The 17310-nt window shown below is 36.9% G+C and overlaps 1 protein-coding gene across 1 annotated transcript; it reads left to right on the forward strand.

Moving 5' to 3' along the window:
* The first annotated feature begins 13 nt into the window (after nt 1–13).
* On the forward strand, nt 14–16922 carry LOC139149328 (dynein regulatory complex subunit 7-like). Its single transcript, XM_070721043.1, has 14 exons — nt 14–572; nt 1627–1924; nt 2786–2980; nt 3822–3980; nt 5238–5456; nt 6595–6714; nt 7504–7708; nt 8318–8446; nt 11321–11553; nt 12206–12421; nt 13170–13280; nt 13979–14284; nt 15520–15659; nt 16303–16922. The coding sequence occupies exons 1-14, from the start codon at nt 367–369 to the stop codon at nt 16382–16384; spliced, it is 2619 nt and encodes an 872-aa protein (XP_070577144.1). The 5' UTR covers nt 14–366; the 3' UTR covers nt 16385–16922.
* The last annotated feature ends 388 nt before the right edge of the window (nt 16923–17310 follow it).

A 17310-nucleotide genomic window follows, 5' to 3' on the forward strand; every position in this document is an offset into this window, starting at 1 on the left:
GTGCATACAGGGAAAATAAGTATGACCCCTGGGTTCATGTCTAGTTGCTAAGGGATACAATGTTTATATCACATATTACTCCGCATTCAAATAATTTATAATTATATCTACAGAGGTAAAACTCGACATATAATGGACAAAAATAAAACAAATTAATGTAATAATTCTATCAGTAAATCTTTAAAGTCAGAATAGGTACAATACCTTCAATATAGCATGCTGAATGACGGACTATTTGCCGAATAGTAACCAGGTTAAAGGATATCGAGTTTCGTAAAGGTGTTGCAAGTCATTTGAAGTTTCTGTTTTCGAACGTCCCATCCACCTAGTTCTCACAAAAATACAGCGTTTTGCAACCTTTTAAACATGTCAGACGAAAAACCAGCAGAAACAGAAAACGGTACAGACCAGGAGACAACAGAGCAGCCGCCAGAAGAAAGTGCAAACCTGGAAAATGACGCAACACCGACCATTGCAGAGGAAACGGAGGAAGAGTTGGTGGAATCCGAAGATGTCCAAGCTCTGAAAGAAGAGTTGGACAAAATAACTGTTGCTCCGCCAGCAATTGAAGTGTAAGTATTACTTGTTTAGGGCTGCCAAGGTTCCTAAAATAATTGCCCTTTGCTAATGAAAAGCTAGTGGTAGGTCATCGTCGTCAAAACCATTTTCACAATATTGTTATGTCCCAGACATACGGACAGTACATTGTTATGAACTGTGCTATTCCGTCCATATTAAAGCATAGACCCACAGTGGATAGAGGGACTGTGATAGACCCTAAAGAAATAGTCTATGACTTAAACTGACTATTTTCAACTGCAGGTGCAAGCTAACTAGCCTTCTGTCAATTGCGTGGGATCACTGCATGCATGAACTGTGACACTGAAATTATGTTATAGCTGCCTTGCCCTTGACAGTCTTCCTATAAAAAACTGTAGAAACAATATAGTCTTGAAGCTTGTTTATTCTTCTGATTCTAGGTATAATTCAGGGCTTTAATATTACTGCTGTAAACTCTAAAATGGTGAACTACTGGCAATTGAAGTCCAACCAATGACCAATACAGTAGTAGAGCTTCTGTTTGTATATACTAAGTTTTAATATATATATATATTTTTATTTCTGTGACACTTACATAACCTCTCGGCCTTCCAACCTCTTAAGGACAATAGAGTCTTTAGAGAGGTGCTGATGTATCCATACACATAATGTTCAAGCACAATAACGCAATTATGCAATATAAAATTGACAGTAGAGATTCACATGCAAAAATAAGTGTGAAATGAATAGGCGGATCAACCTCCAAGAAAATTTGTAAGGGTTTTCAAATATAATGAACTTAGCCATATCCACCATGTCAGTCTGTAAGTCAGTGTGGAAAGTGGTCAAATGAGTTTGTCGCAGATAATTTGTGTGTGGAGAACATAATTCATCTTGAGGAAATCATCATTTGATGACAACATAAGTAAAGGCAGCGATGGGTGACAAAGTTTAACGTTCCCATCAAAAAGTTACAGAGTTGGAGATAATAAGGCATGACAATATAAGTCAGTTGTTTTTATTTGGTCTGAAAGGGAAAGCTTCTGAATATGTCATGCATTTGTTTTCTCTTTTTTGTCTTTCTAGCCCACTGATAGACTTTGAAAATCTATCAGACTATCCTGTGTCATACAAAGATAATGAAAACAAGGAGACACTTGTTCTGCAGTATGCTGAGAATTTCAGACGGCAGTATGTCCACCTGTACAGAGATCGTAAACCATTGCTGTTGAATCCTCTGAATGAATGCGGTATCGAAAAGTTTGTGTGCACAACAATAAGACCAACTTTGTTGCCGTACCAAGAACTGTATGATTATGATGGAGCCGCTGAGTTTGTTGCTGACTACATTACATTTATACCCCTGGCTCCTGCAATTGAGCTGGTAAGACATACAGTATATTTCTCAATATCCATGCTTCAGGACTTATAGAAAATTTTCAAGGGAAGAATAATGGTCACTATTTATATCAATTGATTAGAATAATGTGAATCCACATGGAATTGCTATTTTATCAAATTTGTGTGACGCCATTCATACTAGGTTTAACAACTTTAGATGCAAATACAGGCTGTGAGAGTTTAAAAGAAAATGTGACATTTACCGTAGTTTTTCCATTGCTTTGCTGCAGCTATGTTATATAGAATGGACTGCCTGGTCATATTTGTTCTGCATCAAGTATTGATGTTTTCAAATCTAGACTAAAGACTTACTTTTTGAGAGAGTTTACTATTGTGACTCTGTGTGAAGGGCCAGTGAACGTTTTGATGGATACCAGGCTGTATAAATTTCTTATTGTATCACACCGTATCGTATCATTTTGAAATCAAAATTATATACTGGGTAGCTAAGGCTCTTACTGGGTTGCTGCATGTTCATTTGACTCACTTGATGATCACTGTAATATCCAAAAACACAGGTCCAATCTCAGAACCCCAAAGGATTACACCACATTGAGGTGGCTAAATAGTTTAAGTATTTCATTGCATTTGCCTCCATGGAGGTTTACATTTTTAACAGCAAAAAACTACTAAAGAAATGCTTGCCAAAAGTGCCATAAGAAGAGTGAATCCTCATGAAGCTTGTGCCTCCTATAGTGAATGTATATATAGTTGTCAAACATTTTGTTTACTTGAAGATTCATTATCAACTCTTCTGAGCATACATTTTTAACTTCCTTATATAAGATATGGATAATCGAATGAAATAACCACATTATATATTGATGATATTTTTCTTCCGCAGCCCAAGACCTTGTTTTCACCAGCGACTGTTTTGAAGAAACAGAAAGGACATTGCTTTGAGATGAGTACCTTGCTGTGTTCACTGTTGTTGGGAGCAGGGTACGATGCCTATGTTGTATCAGGCTATGCCACCAGGGAAACTTGTCTGTGTGACGAAACCAGGGAAATCTGCCCTCTGATGAAAAAGAAACAACAGGTGTGTTCTTTGCGTGTTTATCTTTGTCTTTAGTTTTGATTAAAATAACTAAGCAATACTGGGCCCAAACTCATTCAACACTGTCTTTGGGACTGTGTTTCTCTATATATTACTGAAGCACAATAGGATAGGCTCCAAGAATCTTAGCATGCACTTTGGGGTATTTTTCACATCAATTTGCAAGCATGTCTGTGCAGGTGTACAAAAGCCATTATTTTCAATGTTTGACTGCTTGATGATTCTTGTTGCAGGGTTGTATGGACTGTTTCTTAGCTTCCAAGCCACTGAGTAGATATTGTATAAAATGTTCATCTCCTAATTTAGATTTGATTGATCAGAGGAACAATAACAGAAATCAATAAAATTTCACAAGACACTTATTCTGATATATGAGATAGAATACTTCAGACATTTATGAAGGCTCATTCAGCTACTAAACATCTGTTTATCTTTTAAATACTGCAATAGTGTTCTCCATAGTTGGGGTAAAACAGAGGGATGGCCAATTTACATATCAATGCCTAACTTTTATATTCAAATGTTATGCAAATGGTTATTTTGTGTCGATATTGGCATATGAATAGATTTGTGTAAAAACACAGAGGTGTTCCATCTCTCAAAATCCTTTCTTGGGGAGCCCTGAAATGTAGTGCCAGACTGTCCTGAAGTAGGGTTACAACCTGATTCTTTTTGAGTGTTCAATGCATGGACATGGATAATTTTAATCTCAAAATAATTAAAAATATGTTATGTATCATCAGCTAACCTGATTCTTTCTTTGCAAGAACTATGAAGCAGTTATCATTACTTTTCCTTCCTTTGTATTTCTGTCATGAATTAGGTGAAGCAAGAAGAAAAGAAGAAAGAAGCCAAGAAGTACTCTGTGAAACCACCCAAGGATCTCAGAAGTAAATTCATCATCAAACAGGAAAGAAGAAAGATAGCCGAACAAGAAAAAGAAGAAGAAAAGAGAAGGAAGGAAGAAGAGGAGAAACAAGCTGTGAGTGCAATCTAGTTTCATTTAATTTCCCTTCCTCAGCCGATTTTGATGCAAAATTTGTCATTCTATGAAGTATAACATCTCCAGCAATCCTCCAATAGCAGAAAAGATGACAGATTACATGTGGTTCAAAAACTACTAGTACATGATCTTTTAGGGGTTATTCAAGTCTTGTAAAACAACATTCAAAGCTTCTACTCAAGCCCTTCACCACCATTGCTTTGTGTGAAATAAGGTATGACTACATCATTCACCAACATAGTATGCAAACCAGACTGGGGTTTGGGAGGTTACTAGGTCTTAAAAATATTCTGTCAGTTAGAAAGTGCTTATTGATTTATCATTTTATATACGACAAGTAGAACTCAAAAATAAGGATTAACTGTGTGAATTTTACTTTATTGGTGTTAATCAAAGCAATGTATTGTTTACATAAATAGCATTAAAAATATATAATAGTAGCTTTCTTTCCATTGTAGACGTTGGCTTAGTTTTTGACTCCACATTTCTTCTCCTCTATTTCTATTCTAGCTAACCTGGATATTGCTAATTCAATTATAATCTAATATTTATGAGGCAGGACTCCTAAATTGTATTTACTATGTGAATTTTATTAGTGTTGATAAAAGCAGGCAATTTTTTTACATAAATAGCCATACAAATATACAACAGCAGTTTTCTTTGTGTTGTATAGTCTCAGTGTTAATTTTTGACTTACCATTCCTTTTCTACCGTTGCATTTAAATTCATGACAGAGATTGCTGGCAGAACAGGAGGTTTGTGACATTCAAGGACAAAAAATAATGCCTGTCATCCTATTGTGATATCCCTCTAAGTGTGTTTTTCTACTGAAACATCTCCCAAGCACACTTTATGATTTCCGCCACTGTAGCTGATCTGTCTGTACTATTCAGTTTGAACGTTTTGAGAACTGATTGAGAGAAATGCATGCATTGGAAAAAATTTGCATGATAATTTGGAGTGCATTTCCATGTCTTCCAATCATTGAACGTGGTTTGAATGAAAGCAACATGAACGGAGTGACAAGAGTGCAGCATGTATACTGAATTGACTTTAGAATATTATTCCCAATCATGCTAATCCTTCTTAAAGGTTTTCATCATCATTTTTGTTTCATGTATATGTCTTCATTTAGGATTGCCAGCTTTTACACCCTGAGTGGGCATAACCTCTTTGAAGCAAAATACTTAAAAATCACTATTTTCTTTTCTTTTTTCCTTTTTTCACTAAAATTAGGAGCTGGAAAAACCACCCCCAGATGAATTATTTGGTCTTCGCATTCACAGCTGGGTACTGGTGCTATCTGGCAAACGTGAAGTTCCTGAAAATTTCTTCATTGAACCACTTACAGGCAATTCTTTCCCGACATCAGATCCCAGTTTCTTAGGTATTGAGTCGCTGTGGAATAACAGCAACTATTGGGTGTGCATGCAAGACTGTTCTGAGGGATGTAAGGTAGGTCTTTACTCATTTCAACAACGTTTGAACTTTTCACTTAGGAAAAAATTATTCCCCACGAAAAATCGCCTTTCTCATTTCATGCCGATGAGATGTTTTATCCAAATCAGTTGTGACAAACATGTGCATCATATGAATTGCTTGCAGCTGTTTGCTGGCATGGATTATCAAGCAAATCCAGGAAAGATCAAAGGACCATCCTTTGTCAAAAATATCAACACATTAGAAAACCTCCGTAAAATTTTACCCATTGAAACAGAAAAAAAAATCTGGTCGAGGGTATCATTGGCAGTTACATTTTAAGGCTTTTGAGGATAGAAAAACTCTCCATAATTTTCCACCCACAATAAATGTGCAAGAAGCAACGTCAAGCTGCTCGTGGTATCCACATAGATAGTGAAACAATTTGAATTTCCTCCTGTTCCCATGGAAACCTGTTAAAACTGCAGAAACAACAGATTTCATTGGTTAGGGTATTTACATTCAATTTTATTCTGTTATCTGATTTCTAATTCTTGATTTGAAAACAGATGTACCTTGTCTGGTGTACTATTTAGAATATGTCAGATTTCTTCAGAGAATTTAATTTTTGTTTTCGATATTTAAACATCTCAACTAGATAGAAAAATTTAAATAATCTAATGCTTCTTTTATTATTTTGACCACACACACACACACACACAAACACACACACACACACACACACACACACACACACACACACACATATATATATATATATATATATATATATATATATATATATATATATATATATATATATATATATAATTATATATAAAATTTCAAATTATGTACCATATTTAGAATTACAGAATGGAAGGGGAATAAAAATACCAAGATATAGGATTTCTCTTGATAACATGATTAGCTAGAATACCAGCTCAACATCACGCAGCCTTTGTGACTGTGCATATTGAGTAGGTGTAGTGTGGTACAAGATCTATATTCAACTCAGTGACGTTTTCCAAAATTATAGGGAATATCGACAATTTAAAAGGCAACCTGCTGATTTTGAATGCAGACTGAGTGTGTATACTCAGCTGTTGAAATTCTTCATCGTGATTTTCAGACAGAATTCTGCTATTGAGGTGTTTTTTTGGTCTTTTTTCAGAATCTGATATTTGACCTGGGGGACTGTGCCAGATGGGAATACATGTTTCCACAAACAGACAAACCAACATTAACAATACCAGATGCTGAAGAAGATGCGTTGGACTTTGATGACGAAGAGGTAAAAAAAAGGGTTGCATTTTCGGAATTCTCACAACAGCAGACTTGAATTATCAACATTCAGTGAATGGATTAAATACATTAGAGGATCAAGATGTCCAGTGTATAGATTTTTCTGTTCGATCTTTTTCACCCTCCATTGACGAATACATTTTACTGAGTAGTTAAGGACTGCAACCTCCAGGCATGTTCGCTCGAACTGTAAACATAAAATTTATTAGAAAACATGCATGATGGGGACAGCAACATCTTTTTGTCAATATCAAAGTTGTCACATGCGTGCATGCATGTACTGACATAGATCCCAGAAATTCACACATCCTCGGTCAGCACGTAGACTAGCGTCTTATATTTACATCATGCAGTTGAAGTGGTGAATAACTCACCATGCTGTCAGCAATAAAAATATCACTTCAACTTCTGTTTCATGTATTAACCCAATGTTTGACATTTTTCACAAAATATAAGATGGGCACGATCAAGAATGTGAAAACTCAGTCATTCCTTTCAACAGAGAAACCGTAAATACCATATGGTAGAATTTTTTGAATGTAAACACAGAAATGGATACAGTGTGCAGATTTCTAGGGAGAGTCCAAAAACTCATCAAATATGGATTCATGATACAAGTTGGAAACAAAATGTATTTTGTTCAGTGCACTTTTCAGAATATTTTAGAATATTTCTCCAGAATGAGTGCTTGTACTATTGAACCATATTCTAGTAGAATTTCCACTACTTGCTTTAACTCTTACTTTCCCTGGATATCTTCATTCCTGACTCCCACCAGGATGAAGAGAAAGAAGAAGAGAAAACCTTAGACTTGCCTCCTTCCTGGGTCCAGCCATTTGAACTGTCCCTCCGGGAATTCCAGACTCGGTGCCCACTGGGAAAGAAGACGCTCCTCTACAAGAGGGCTAAACTGGAAAAGTTTGCTGAATATTTGATGAAGGATGGGCTTGTCACCAAACTGTCAATATATGAAGATAAAGAGTGTAGGTGCCATACTAGCTTATTTTCTGTCAGTATCTTTTCGCGACCAAATGTAATTTTTGTCATTGAACAAACGCTTGAAAAATTGAAAAAAACGTCATGTTTTTGTTTCTCATATGAGTCCAATGGTTTCTTGAATCTTATTTGTGAAATCAACATCAGAGATGAGTAAACTTGACTGACCTTGACTGTGCATTGACATTTCTTATATTACTCTGTAGAAGAAGTTTGTGTATTGTTTGCATTGACTGTAGATTCAAACTTCAGTTTATTTAAGCTATATTAATGATTGCCAAAACTGAAATTTTAGATTTCAGACCAGGGTAATTGCCCTTGTCATATTTATCAGTTCATTACACATAAACAGCAACACCGTGGCCAACTTTGGAATCGATAAGTCAATCAGAATGAGCAATTTATAAAGAAAAAGAAACCAAATCAATTGTATATAATCATTTATTTATCAGGTTATCTTTGAAAAACTAATAATTTTAGAAGAGAAACATGGTCAAATGATGTATGGACTGTTCCACCCAATTAAAAAGTAGAGGACTCTTGGCTTTTTATTCACATTTTGCATTTTACATGTCTCTTTCTGTTTTTGCTTGCAGTGAAAAACATAATTCAGGTCAAAGAATGGATGGCTAACAGAAAGGATAAACTTGAATTACGTGTTCACAATCACAGAAATGGTATCGTCACTGAATACTATGCAAAGGGAAGACCACGCAATCTCAAAGGTAAAAAAAAAATACCCATAAAACGTACAGCAATATCGCTTTATTCATTCTGAGGCATGATTCAGAATCATAATGTATTCTCATCTTTGCAAGAACTGACTCAAGGGAATATCGAAGGGCGGCACACATCAAATGATCCATAACAAGTACCACTTGGATTGCCTTTGACAGCTTGGTTATGTAATTCTGTCATCAGCAGCTACTTTCATGCATGCAGCTGCCTGGAAAATATTAGCTGCTTTAAAGGGAAACCTAAGTCCAGCGACATTGACCGTTTATCCCTTCCAAAATCACCCTTGAATAAAATGCAGCTCAAATTTGCAACATAATTGCACGCGCTGACGACTACGGAGCGACGAAAAGAGAAGTTGAAGTAGACGACATTTATGGAAATGAGCTCGGAATCCCATGGGCGCGAAAGGGCTCATGGGAGAAGCGTACGTGACGTCATCGGCGATACAGACGATTGTAGCTTGCAGCTGGAGGAGTACCGTGAACAGTTTAGCGCGTTCGTAAGACGACTCTGGAGAGTTCGGACAGCGATATTTCTGACATCGAGTATTACTTTTCCCACACTGAAATCAAACCATACTAATTTGAACCAAGATATGTAATAATGGGAAAGTATCTCCACACATCGTTCGTAGTTCCGAGGAGGTAGTCACTGTGCTTGTAGGCCTACAGACCCCGAACTGGATTGGAGACCTGACACTGAGTGACTCTGCGATCCTTCAGCGTTACGTTTCTAAAACAGAGTTTTCTTTATCAGTCGCTTAAACTTAATTTTTGGTTCGTGAATGATACGTAAGTCGAGCTTAGCCAGATCTTTAAGGTTGCGAAATCTTCAATATATATCGGAAAATATTTATTCGCAATTTGACAAATGTATAGCGTCGTCTTTTTTTCGAAGTTGGTGTCGAACTTAGGAAGTCGGGCTTACTCAGATCTACAAAGTGATGAAATCTCCGATATAATGGATATTTGCCCGCTATTTAAAACAATAGTATCGTCTATATTGTTGTAAAGAATGCATTTCATACAAGACCAGCCAAAACTCTCGACGATGTCCGATATGTCCTCTGTTCAGGTCTCGATCGCCAAGTAAAAATGTATTACATGTAAAGAATGTTATTCGTGCAAGGCAATCCCCAACTCACGGTGATATCTGATCGGCCCTCTCGACGAAGTTCCGATTGTAGTGTATGAAAGTTCGTGTGGAAATCTAATGAAAAAAATCCTTTACATGTAAAAAATGTATTTCGTGCATGAATAATTCTAATAATGTAAAACATACATTATTCTTGACTATCGGCCACGGATGCTATGAACTAAGAGTCGGACAGAGGTGGTCGGGTGGTCAGAACTGTTAGGCACGTGGTGAAATCTCCGATATACATCGGATATTTACCCACATTTTGACTAAGTAGCGTCTAGTATCAGAGTTAATGTCCAAAGTCGCCGATATTTATCGGATAAATATCCGTGATTTCGCAGACCCGGCGTGCCGACACCACACAGTGCACGTAAATCTAGTATCGTCTGGTATCGATATTGATATTAGCCTAGGAGTCCCGGTGCAATTGATATTTATTGGGTAAATATAATATCGGCGATTTCTCAGACCCGGCGTGCCGATCGAGACACATCATTCTCGACCGCGGGCCGTCCGGGTACTTGCGGATTCTTACGTCATTTTTGCGTCAGCGCCGTTGGAAGTTTGAATTTTCAACCACCAAAGAAATATTCAAAGTTTCAATATACATAAATGACATAACTTTTAGTGCTTTTTTCCACACAATTTCTGTATCATTCTCTCTTCTGTATCGTCTGATCTCTCATTCACCTCGCTCGTATGCGTTTCACCTACTGACGTCACTCCGCGGTCGAGAATAGGCAAGAAGTCATTACAGTATCTTGTAATATCAATATTACCAGATATAGTCACGAAATTGCCTATATTTATCGTGTATATAAGAGCGATTTCGCAGATCCGGGCTGTCGAGATGAGAGACGCTTTGTGTAGTTTCGTCTTCGGATTTTAGAGTCCCGAAATCGCCAATATTAACATTTATCTGGTTAAAACCGGCGGTAATAGGCTGACTCAGCATGTCAAGATACGAACCGCATTGTGTAGTACCGTCTTGTATCGGTATCAGAGTCCCGAAATCCCTTATAAAATCATCCTGAAAGAAGTAGAACATAACTTTGTATCTTTTGAGATTTTAAAACTCGCCCGACTTTCTTTAGCCACTGTCTTCGAAAAAGCTGTTCTGTTGGACGACGATAAAAGCTGACTCCGTTTGTTCTTCCTTGAGTGATTTTTGCACTCAACTGAACAACAGTTAATATTTTTTTATGCTATTGATGAGAATTAAAGAGTCGTAACGTGCAGAACTGCACTCCTGCAGTCATAGACTCCAATGCTTTGGTAGGCGGTCACACATGTTCGTGTATCACCGATGACGTCACGCACGCTTCTCCCATGAGCCCTTTCGCGCCCATGGGATTCCGAGCTCATTTCCATAAATGTCGTCTACTTCAACTTCTCTTTTCGTCGCTCCGTAGTCGTCAGCGCGTGCAATTATGTTGCAAATTTGAGCTGCATTTTATTCAAGGGTGATTTTGGAAGGGATAAACGGTCAATGTCGCTGGACTTAGGTTTCCCTTTAAAACCGTGAATTGAAATATGAATAAAATTTCAAGCTGCGAACTTTTTAATTCTCAAAGTCTGTTGTTTAAAGAGAATGAATACTGTCATCAGTAAAAACAAATTCCAAAACATGGTTTATCACACGTAGAAGGGAGAATCCAATCAGACATTTTGTTGAAATGTACGCTCTTATTTCCTGGCATATTCTTCAATGTCTCTTTTAGAGCATATATACAAGGCATTGACGCCTGGCCCAGAGAGTGAACGCACCATGATATTTTACGATCACGCCAGAGTTGACGGTCTAGCTAAGCGTGATGAAACAGCCACAGAAATGACAGAACATTTCGTTGACCGAGATGACTTCCTGTATTATCGACATGTGGAGTTTGGTAAAAGACAGAAGAAATTGGAACCAGCAGGTGCCGGATCAAGCTCCAATTCCAGACCTATCAATGTTAGTGTTTCATTATTATAATTTACAGACAAATATTTATTTTTGCATATTAATGAGAGAACAATGATGTCAATTGCTAACAGCCCTATTGAGAAATGTTGATCTCTAAAGATCTATCTGCTCATAATATTACTTTGCCTGGAGATGTAATGAAATAAAAAATCTGATGTGGGTTTTCTCAGAAATGACATTCTAGCCATGGAATGTTGACTTTGAGTAACTGAAAGCCTGTTCCTAAAAATTATCAAATGATGTCGTCAGTAACACTTACACTTCTCTTGGTCGGAAATATGCCTGTGATTTGTACCCTACAAAAGATAATCCCATTCGTATAATTAATCTATGGCTGCCTCAACAAATTATCAGAAAATGCCCACGTACCTTCGCAGCTGTCAACCAATTGACTACACTACACAGTTTTGATTAACGCCAAAGCACATATCACCTTCACAGATTTGAATGAAATGTTAAAAAAGTGTCTGGTATTTTTTGGAAGACTTGATCGGCAAATACTGCCTAGCATTTAGTATAGTGCAATAGAAATGTCAAAACTATGTGTTTGCTTTTTTCAGCAATATCACACTAAAAAACTTTTATTTTGATAATAATATTTCATTGATCTTTTCATTAAAATCTTTTTCATTTCAACCAGAAAATTGTGGACAAATTTCACCGCAATAGGGCAAAGCCAGCCAATGAAGACGTTGCAGAGAGGGTATTTTTGATTTCAGAAGATCGAATGCAGCTTACCTTCCATCATGAGGACACCAAGATATCGGCGTCAACCAGGGAGTTTTTAAAGCCACCAAATGCCAATGACAAAGGATCTGTGTTAACTATGAGCCCCGATATGACGACAACATTCCAGGTAAAACTCATTAGCAGTCAAGAGTTATCAACCATAGCTGAGTGTTTTTTTGCTGCCGGCAATGCAGGTTTTATTGAACTTGACGAGAACAAGCCAGTATACTTTGGGAAATAAAGTTAATGGAAATCTTGGACTGCTGCTCTTTGTATTGCAATGTGCACAACTTTGGCACAAAATCACCGTTAACACTGAACATGCACCTACAGTGTCAGTGGGTTACACATCAAAACAGCGACAGATTGAATTTCAAGAAATAGACTTGATTTTCATGTTGCACTGAAAGCCAAATAAAAGCCTGTGATTAAAGTAATTTACTGACTCCGTCACGCGTTTATCTTTGCAACATGTATTATTCATGAATCTCAATATGATTGTGAACTCCTACAGAGACAGCAGTCAATCAAACGTAATGGTTTTCATTTTATTGGAGTACTGTAATAACACATCTCTTCAGCTTATAACTTGCAGATCTACATTTGAATGCAGATTTTCCCGGCTGAAGGCAACTCAGTAGCTACTTTAAGCTGATGCCCGTGGGCAATATCATTTTATGCCGGTGGGAAAAATAAATCTTCAGCTGAAGTCAGACCTGACAAGTAAAATTTAACATCTCGTTTGATAGACCAACACAATACGGTAAAATATTTTATGGATGAGCCAGGTGAAATTCAGATTTCCAACATGTCTTGCTTGAGAAATCATTTTGATGATAAAATCTTTTTTTTTTTCAATATTTTTTTGCTGTCAGGTTGATCCACACAAACCACCACCAAAGAACCTTGTCATCTACCAAATGTTGGTTGAGTTGATCGAAGGTGAAGAAACGACAGTCAATTCCGTCAGAGAATCTGAGGAAGAGGTGAGCGGGTTCATGATGATGATGATATCCTCACTTCTGTAGAGATTAACTTCTTTCTACGACAATATTAAAACTGGAAATTGGAAAGTCTTTCGTACACAGAGCCTTCCTCGTGTTTGCTCTGTTTGAAAAATGTGATGTCGGTATTTGGTTGAGGAGCTGCATGCAGTATTAAAGATTGTTTTCTGCCATAACAATACTTTGATATAAATGTAGCAGGGGGAACCCAAATAAAAGAACAAAAAATTTACTGGCTTATATGCCGTAAAACAAACTATACATTCAAAAGCTATAGACAGGAAAGTATAAACCGTATTATTTATCAAATATTGCTAGTCAAAATGGGAAGAGGCAATTTACTTTCCTCTTAGATTTTACATTTTAAAATAGTATTCATGAGTAATCCAACACCATTGGCGCAACACAGATATTCTCACATTCATGCGTATTTTAGTTATACTTTTGTAAAATTGGATTTTGATACCGTTGGTGAGGTTTGATGCATGTTTGAATGATTGAGACATGAAACCTGAGTAAAGTAATATGTTTGTAGTATGATCCTACTTGCCGACTCACTGTCTCATGTGTGAATTTAAACCAGGATTAAAGAGAAATTTCAAGTATCTGTAAGTCATAATACTATCTGTGGAACATAATGACTTGATTTCTGATTTTTTTTGTCTACATCAATTTGACAGGTTCGGGAAATACTCAGCGACCGTATAAACGAGGAAGCCGCGTCTGAGCTGGCGATTTCGGTGTACGACACAGAGAGAAACGAGAAGGCCAAGCAACACAGGAAAGAACTGGAACGTTTACAACTGGAGGAGAAAATGAGACGGGAGGAAATGGAGCTAGATTACCTGGCCCCTTTCCTGGCTCAGATAGGAGACCCCGAAAAAATCTCCAAACAGCAGGCATACTCACTGAAGGAAGACTGCCTGGCTGACCTCAAACACAGGTTAATTGACAAGGCAAATCTGATCCAAGCCAGATTTGAAAAGGTTAGTCAACTTTATTGACCTGATTACTACAAAAAAAATTGATACAGTCCACATAAAACTCAAAGATTATGGAAAGACCATGTATATATATAAAAGGCATTAAAATCAGTGAATCGTCTTGTAGCAGGGTTGATTGTAAAATCACAAAATTAAAGGCAAGTTTGGGTTTTTGCTTCCATGACATAAACTGTGCATATAAATCATCATTTCATGAAGTTGATAGGAGTCAGTCTGATCACTGATGACCGTTTTAGTCAGACAGATTTGAGTTGAAAGCTCTCTACAGGAAATTACATATCGCAGCAAAACCAATCAATGCCGTCAGCAAACTTTAATGCCGCTCTCGCCGCAATTGGCAAATCTCTGGATCGTTATTTCATGATTTCCATAAGGAAAAACCTGGTGTTCTCACTAGACTGAAATTTGGAGAAGGTTGTGATTGTAAAACCTTGCTTTAATAGCAGATGATTTCCCAAATGGTTCCTAATTAGACCGCTTTTTTGCCCTTCTTCTTTGATATTTTCTTTAGAATGTAAAAATTGCAGGATTGTCTACAAGAAATTAATTTCCCTGAAGGCACAAACTCAATGATAATAGGTTTTGATGTGTTTGAATGCCTATTTTTGTGTCTGACAACAACAGATATGGAGTTTTGTGATAAAATCCCCTCAGCCCAGCATATATCTGAGTCTGTGGACAAGATTACAGATGAGCAGGTTTCTGTTGACGAAATGAGTGTGATTTTGACGGTCATTAGAGAAATGCACACCGTATTGCAAGCCTACAAAAGACCAAAGAACTCTAAGCATCATCGTTTTCACAACTGTAAATGAGCGTTAAAAAATTGAAAGCAGAATAAAATTATACCCACAAGGAAAAACTGCAGTCATTTTGTTTAAAACATTGTTTACTCCCTGTAGCTCTTTGAAGTGTTCCTGACCTTAGAGGTCAAGGTTATTTTTAATGGTTTGCCTTTTGAAACAAATTCGATACACAAGGGTTATGATATACTGTAGACTATGGCCCATCAATCCTCTGTACCTTAAAACCATGGTTAAATTTTTTCTGAATATTTGAAAATCATAAATCAATATACTTCATTGCTGTACACTTGAATGCATGCATTTGTATTTTAAAAGTCCTTCTGTGTCCATTGCAAAAAGCACCTCTGTCGAATCCTTCAGCTTTGCCTTCCTCGTAGGAATTTTTCATGAATTTCTCTGTCCCTTCAATAGGAGACTTCAGAACTACAGAAGAAACAGAATTGGTACCAGCAGAACCAGGTTTCAATGAACAAGGAAGATGAAGAAGAGTATCTCAATTATTGCAGTGAGGCCATGTTCAGAATACACATACTAGAACTCCGGTTGAACAGGTGAGTGTTTAATAGCTACCAGGGCTTTCACTGATATCACACTGCTACCATTGCTAGCAAAATGTGGAAAATTGGCAAACCATTACTATGGCTGATGGGTTGACTGAAAATAATGTTTTATATCAAAGGTAGTAAGAAAAAAAGTTTACCAGATTTTTCAGTTCAGAGTCACCCCTTTCATATTAATGCTGGCAAAGGAGACAGCAGAAATGTTATAGCAGCTCCCAAACCATTATCTATCAGACATATTTACCAACCTTGGCAAACATCATATCATATTGACAATAGGTACAATCTGCCATTTGTGCTTGTTCAATATTAGTATATACACATGCATTAACCAATATTTGACATCCATGTGCCTAAACTCAATTGTCTGTAGGGGCTGGGGATGGAAAATATCCTTGTATCAAGAACACAAATTTCAGAAAATAATAGCAGGAGTGGATAAAATGGGCTCAGATGTGCTGGGTATTTGGATCAGTGATGTTGGCAAATAGAACTCACAATAGCAAAGCCTCTTTTCATGTCTAAATCCCGTGTGTTACAGAAACTTTAGTCACACTCAATAATTCTAAAAAATCTGCATTTTAGATACCTCTAACAGAAGGATGCGTTTTCACCTTTGGCACATCTTTTGCAGGCACAAGGAGACAGCACCACTGAAATACATGGCACTGGAGCAGAAAATCAGAAACGATCAGAGGCTTTCGGAGTATTTCTAGAGAAAAGAACTCTGTGATCAATGGATAAAAACTTCAGAGATGAACTCTGTTTGCTAGCTGTCACCTGTTTGTGATCTGCCATTCAAAGCTTTTCAAAGTGTGTGGTTGAGGGTGAAAATATACCGGTAGATTTTTCTCCCCAAGTTCATGGCAAACTTGATAAGCATTCTAGTATCATGAAAGTGATGGTTTCCTGTACAAGTTTTTGAGAAAATAGAATTGCCACATCTTGAAATGGCAGCCAGTACAGAAATAATGTACTTAATGGATCTTGTATATACTCATAATTCAATAAACAAAATTATATTTCCAAGATTGTTTAATCATTGCAACAGTGTAGTGTGTGCAAAAAGTTAACCATTATGTACAGTTTTGCATACCTTGTTGATAAAGACTTTTTGACCAAAAATATTTACTGGAGAGAGTGTAATGAAATTGACCGATTCATTCTCAATTGTAAACTCATAATTATTGTATGTGTGTCTAAAGTCCCCTTTTTGTATTGTCTAATAAAAGAGACACAAAAAATTAAATATAAGAGGTTGAATGGGTACTATTTATTAAATAATGTCACTATGATATGCACACAAAGTGAGTTTAATGGATAAAGAAAGTGTCGGAATATTTTACACAATTACAGGTACTGGAAGAGAATATCCATCATAGCCTTAGACCTGCCTTGTACATTTCTTGAGTGTCATAAATTGTCTCTTTCTTTCAAGGCCCAGTAGCTGTCACTTTTGATTAATTTTTCACTTTTTCGTTTTGCATATCCATTCCAATTTCTTGTCTTACTCCCTAAATGCGTGTTGCAACAGTAACTGTTTAGCTAGTCAACAGAACGTCTATATGATGCATGTAGAAGGCGCTTATTGTTTACATTTAAATTCTGGTCCAGATTGTCAACATTAAAAATGTAGTTTACA

The sequence above is a fragment of the Ptychodera flava genome, chromosome 14 (assembly GCF_041260155.1).
Source record: "Ptychodera flava strain L36383 chromosome 14, AS_Pfla_20210202, whole genome shotgun sequence".
NCBI classification, from domain to species: Eukaryota; Metazoa; Hemichordata; class Enteropneusta; family Ptychoderidae; genus Ptychodera; species Ptychodera flava.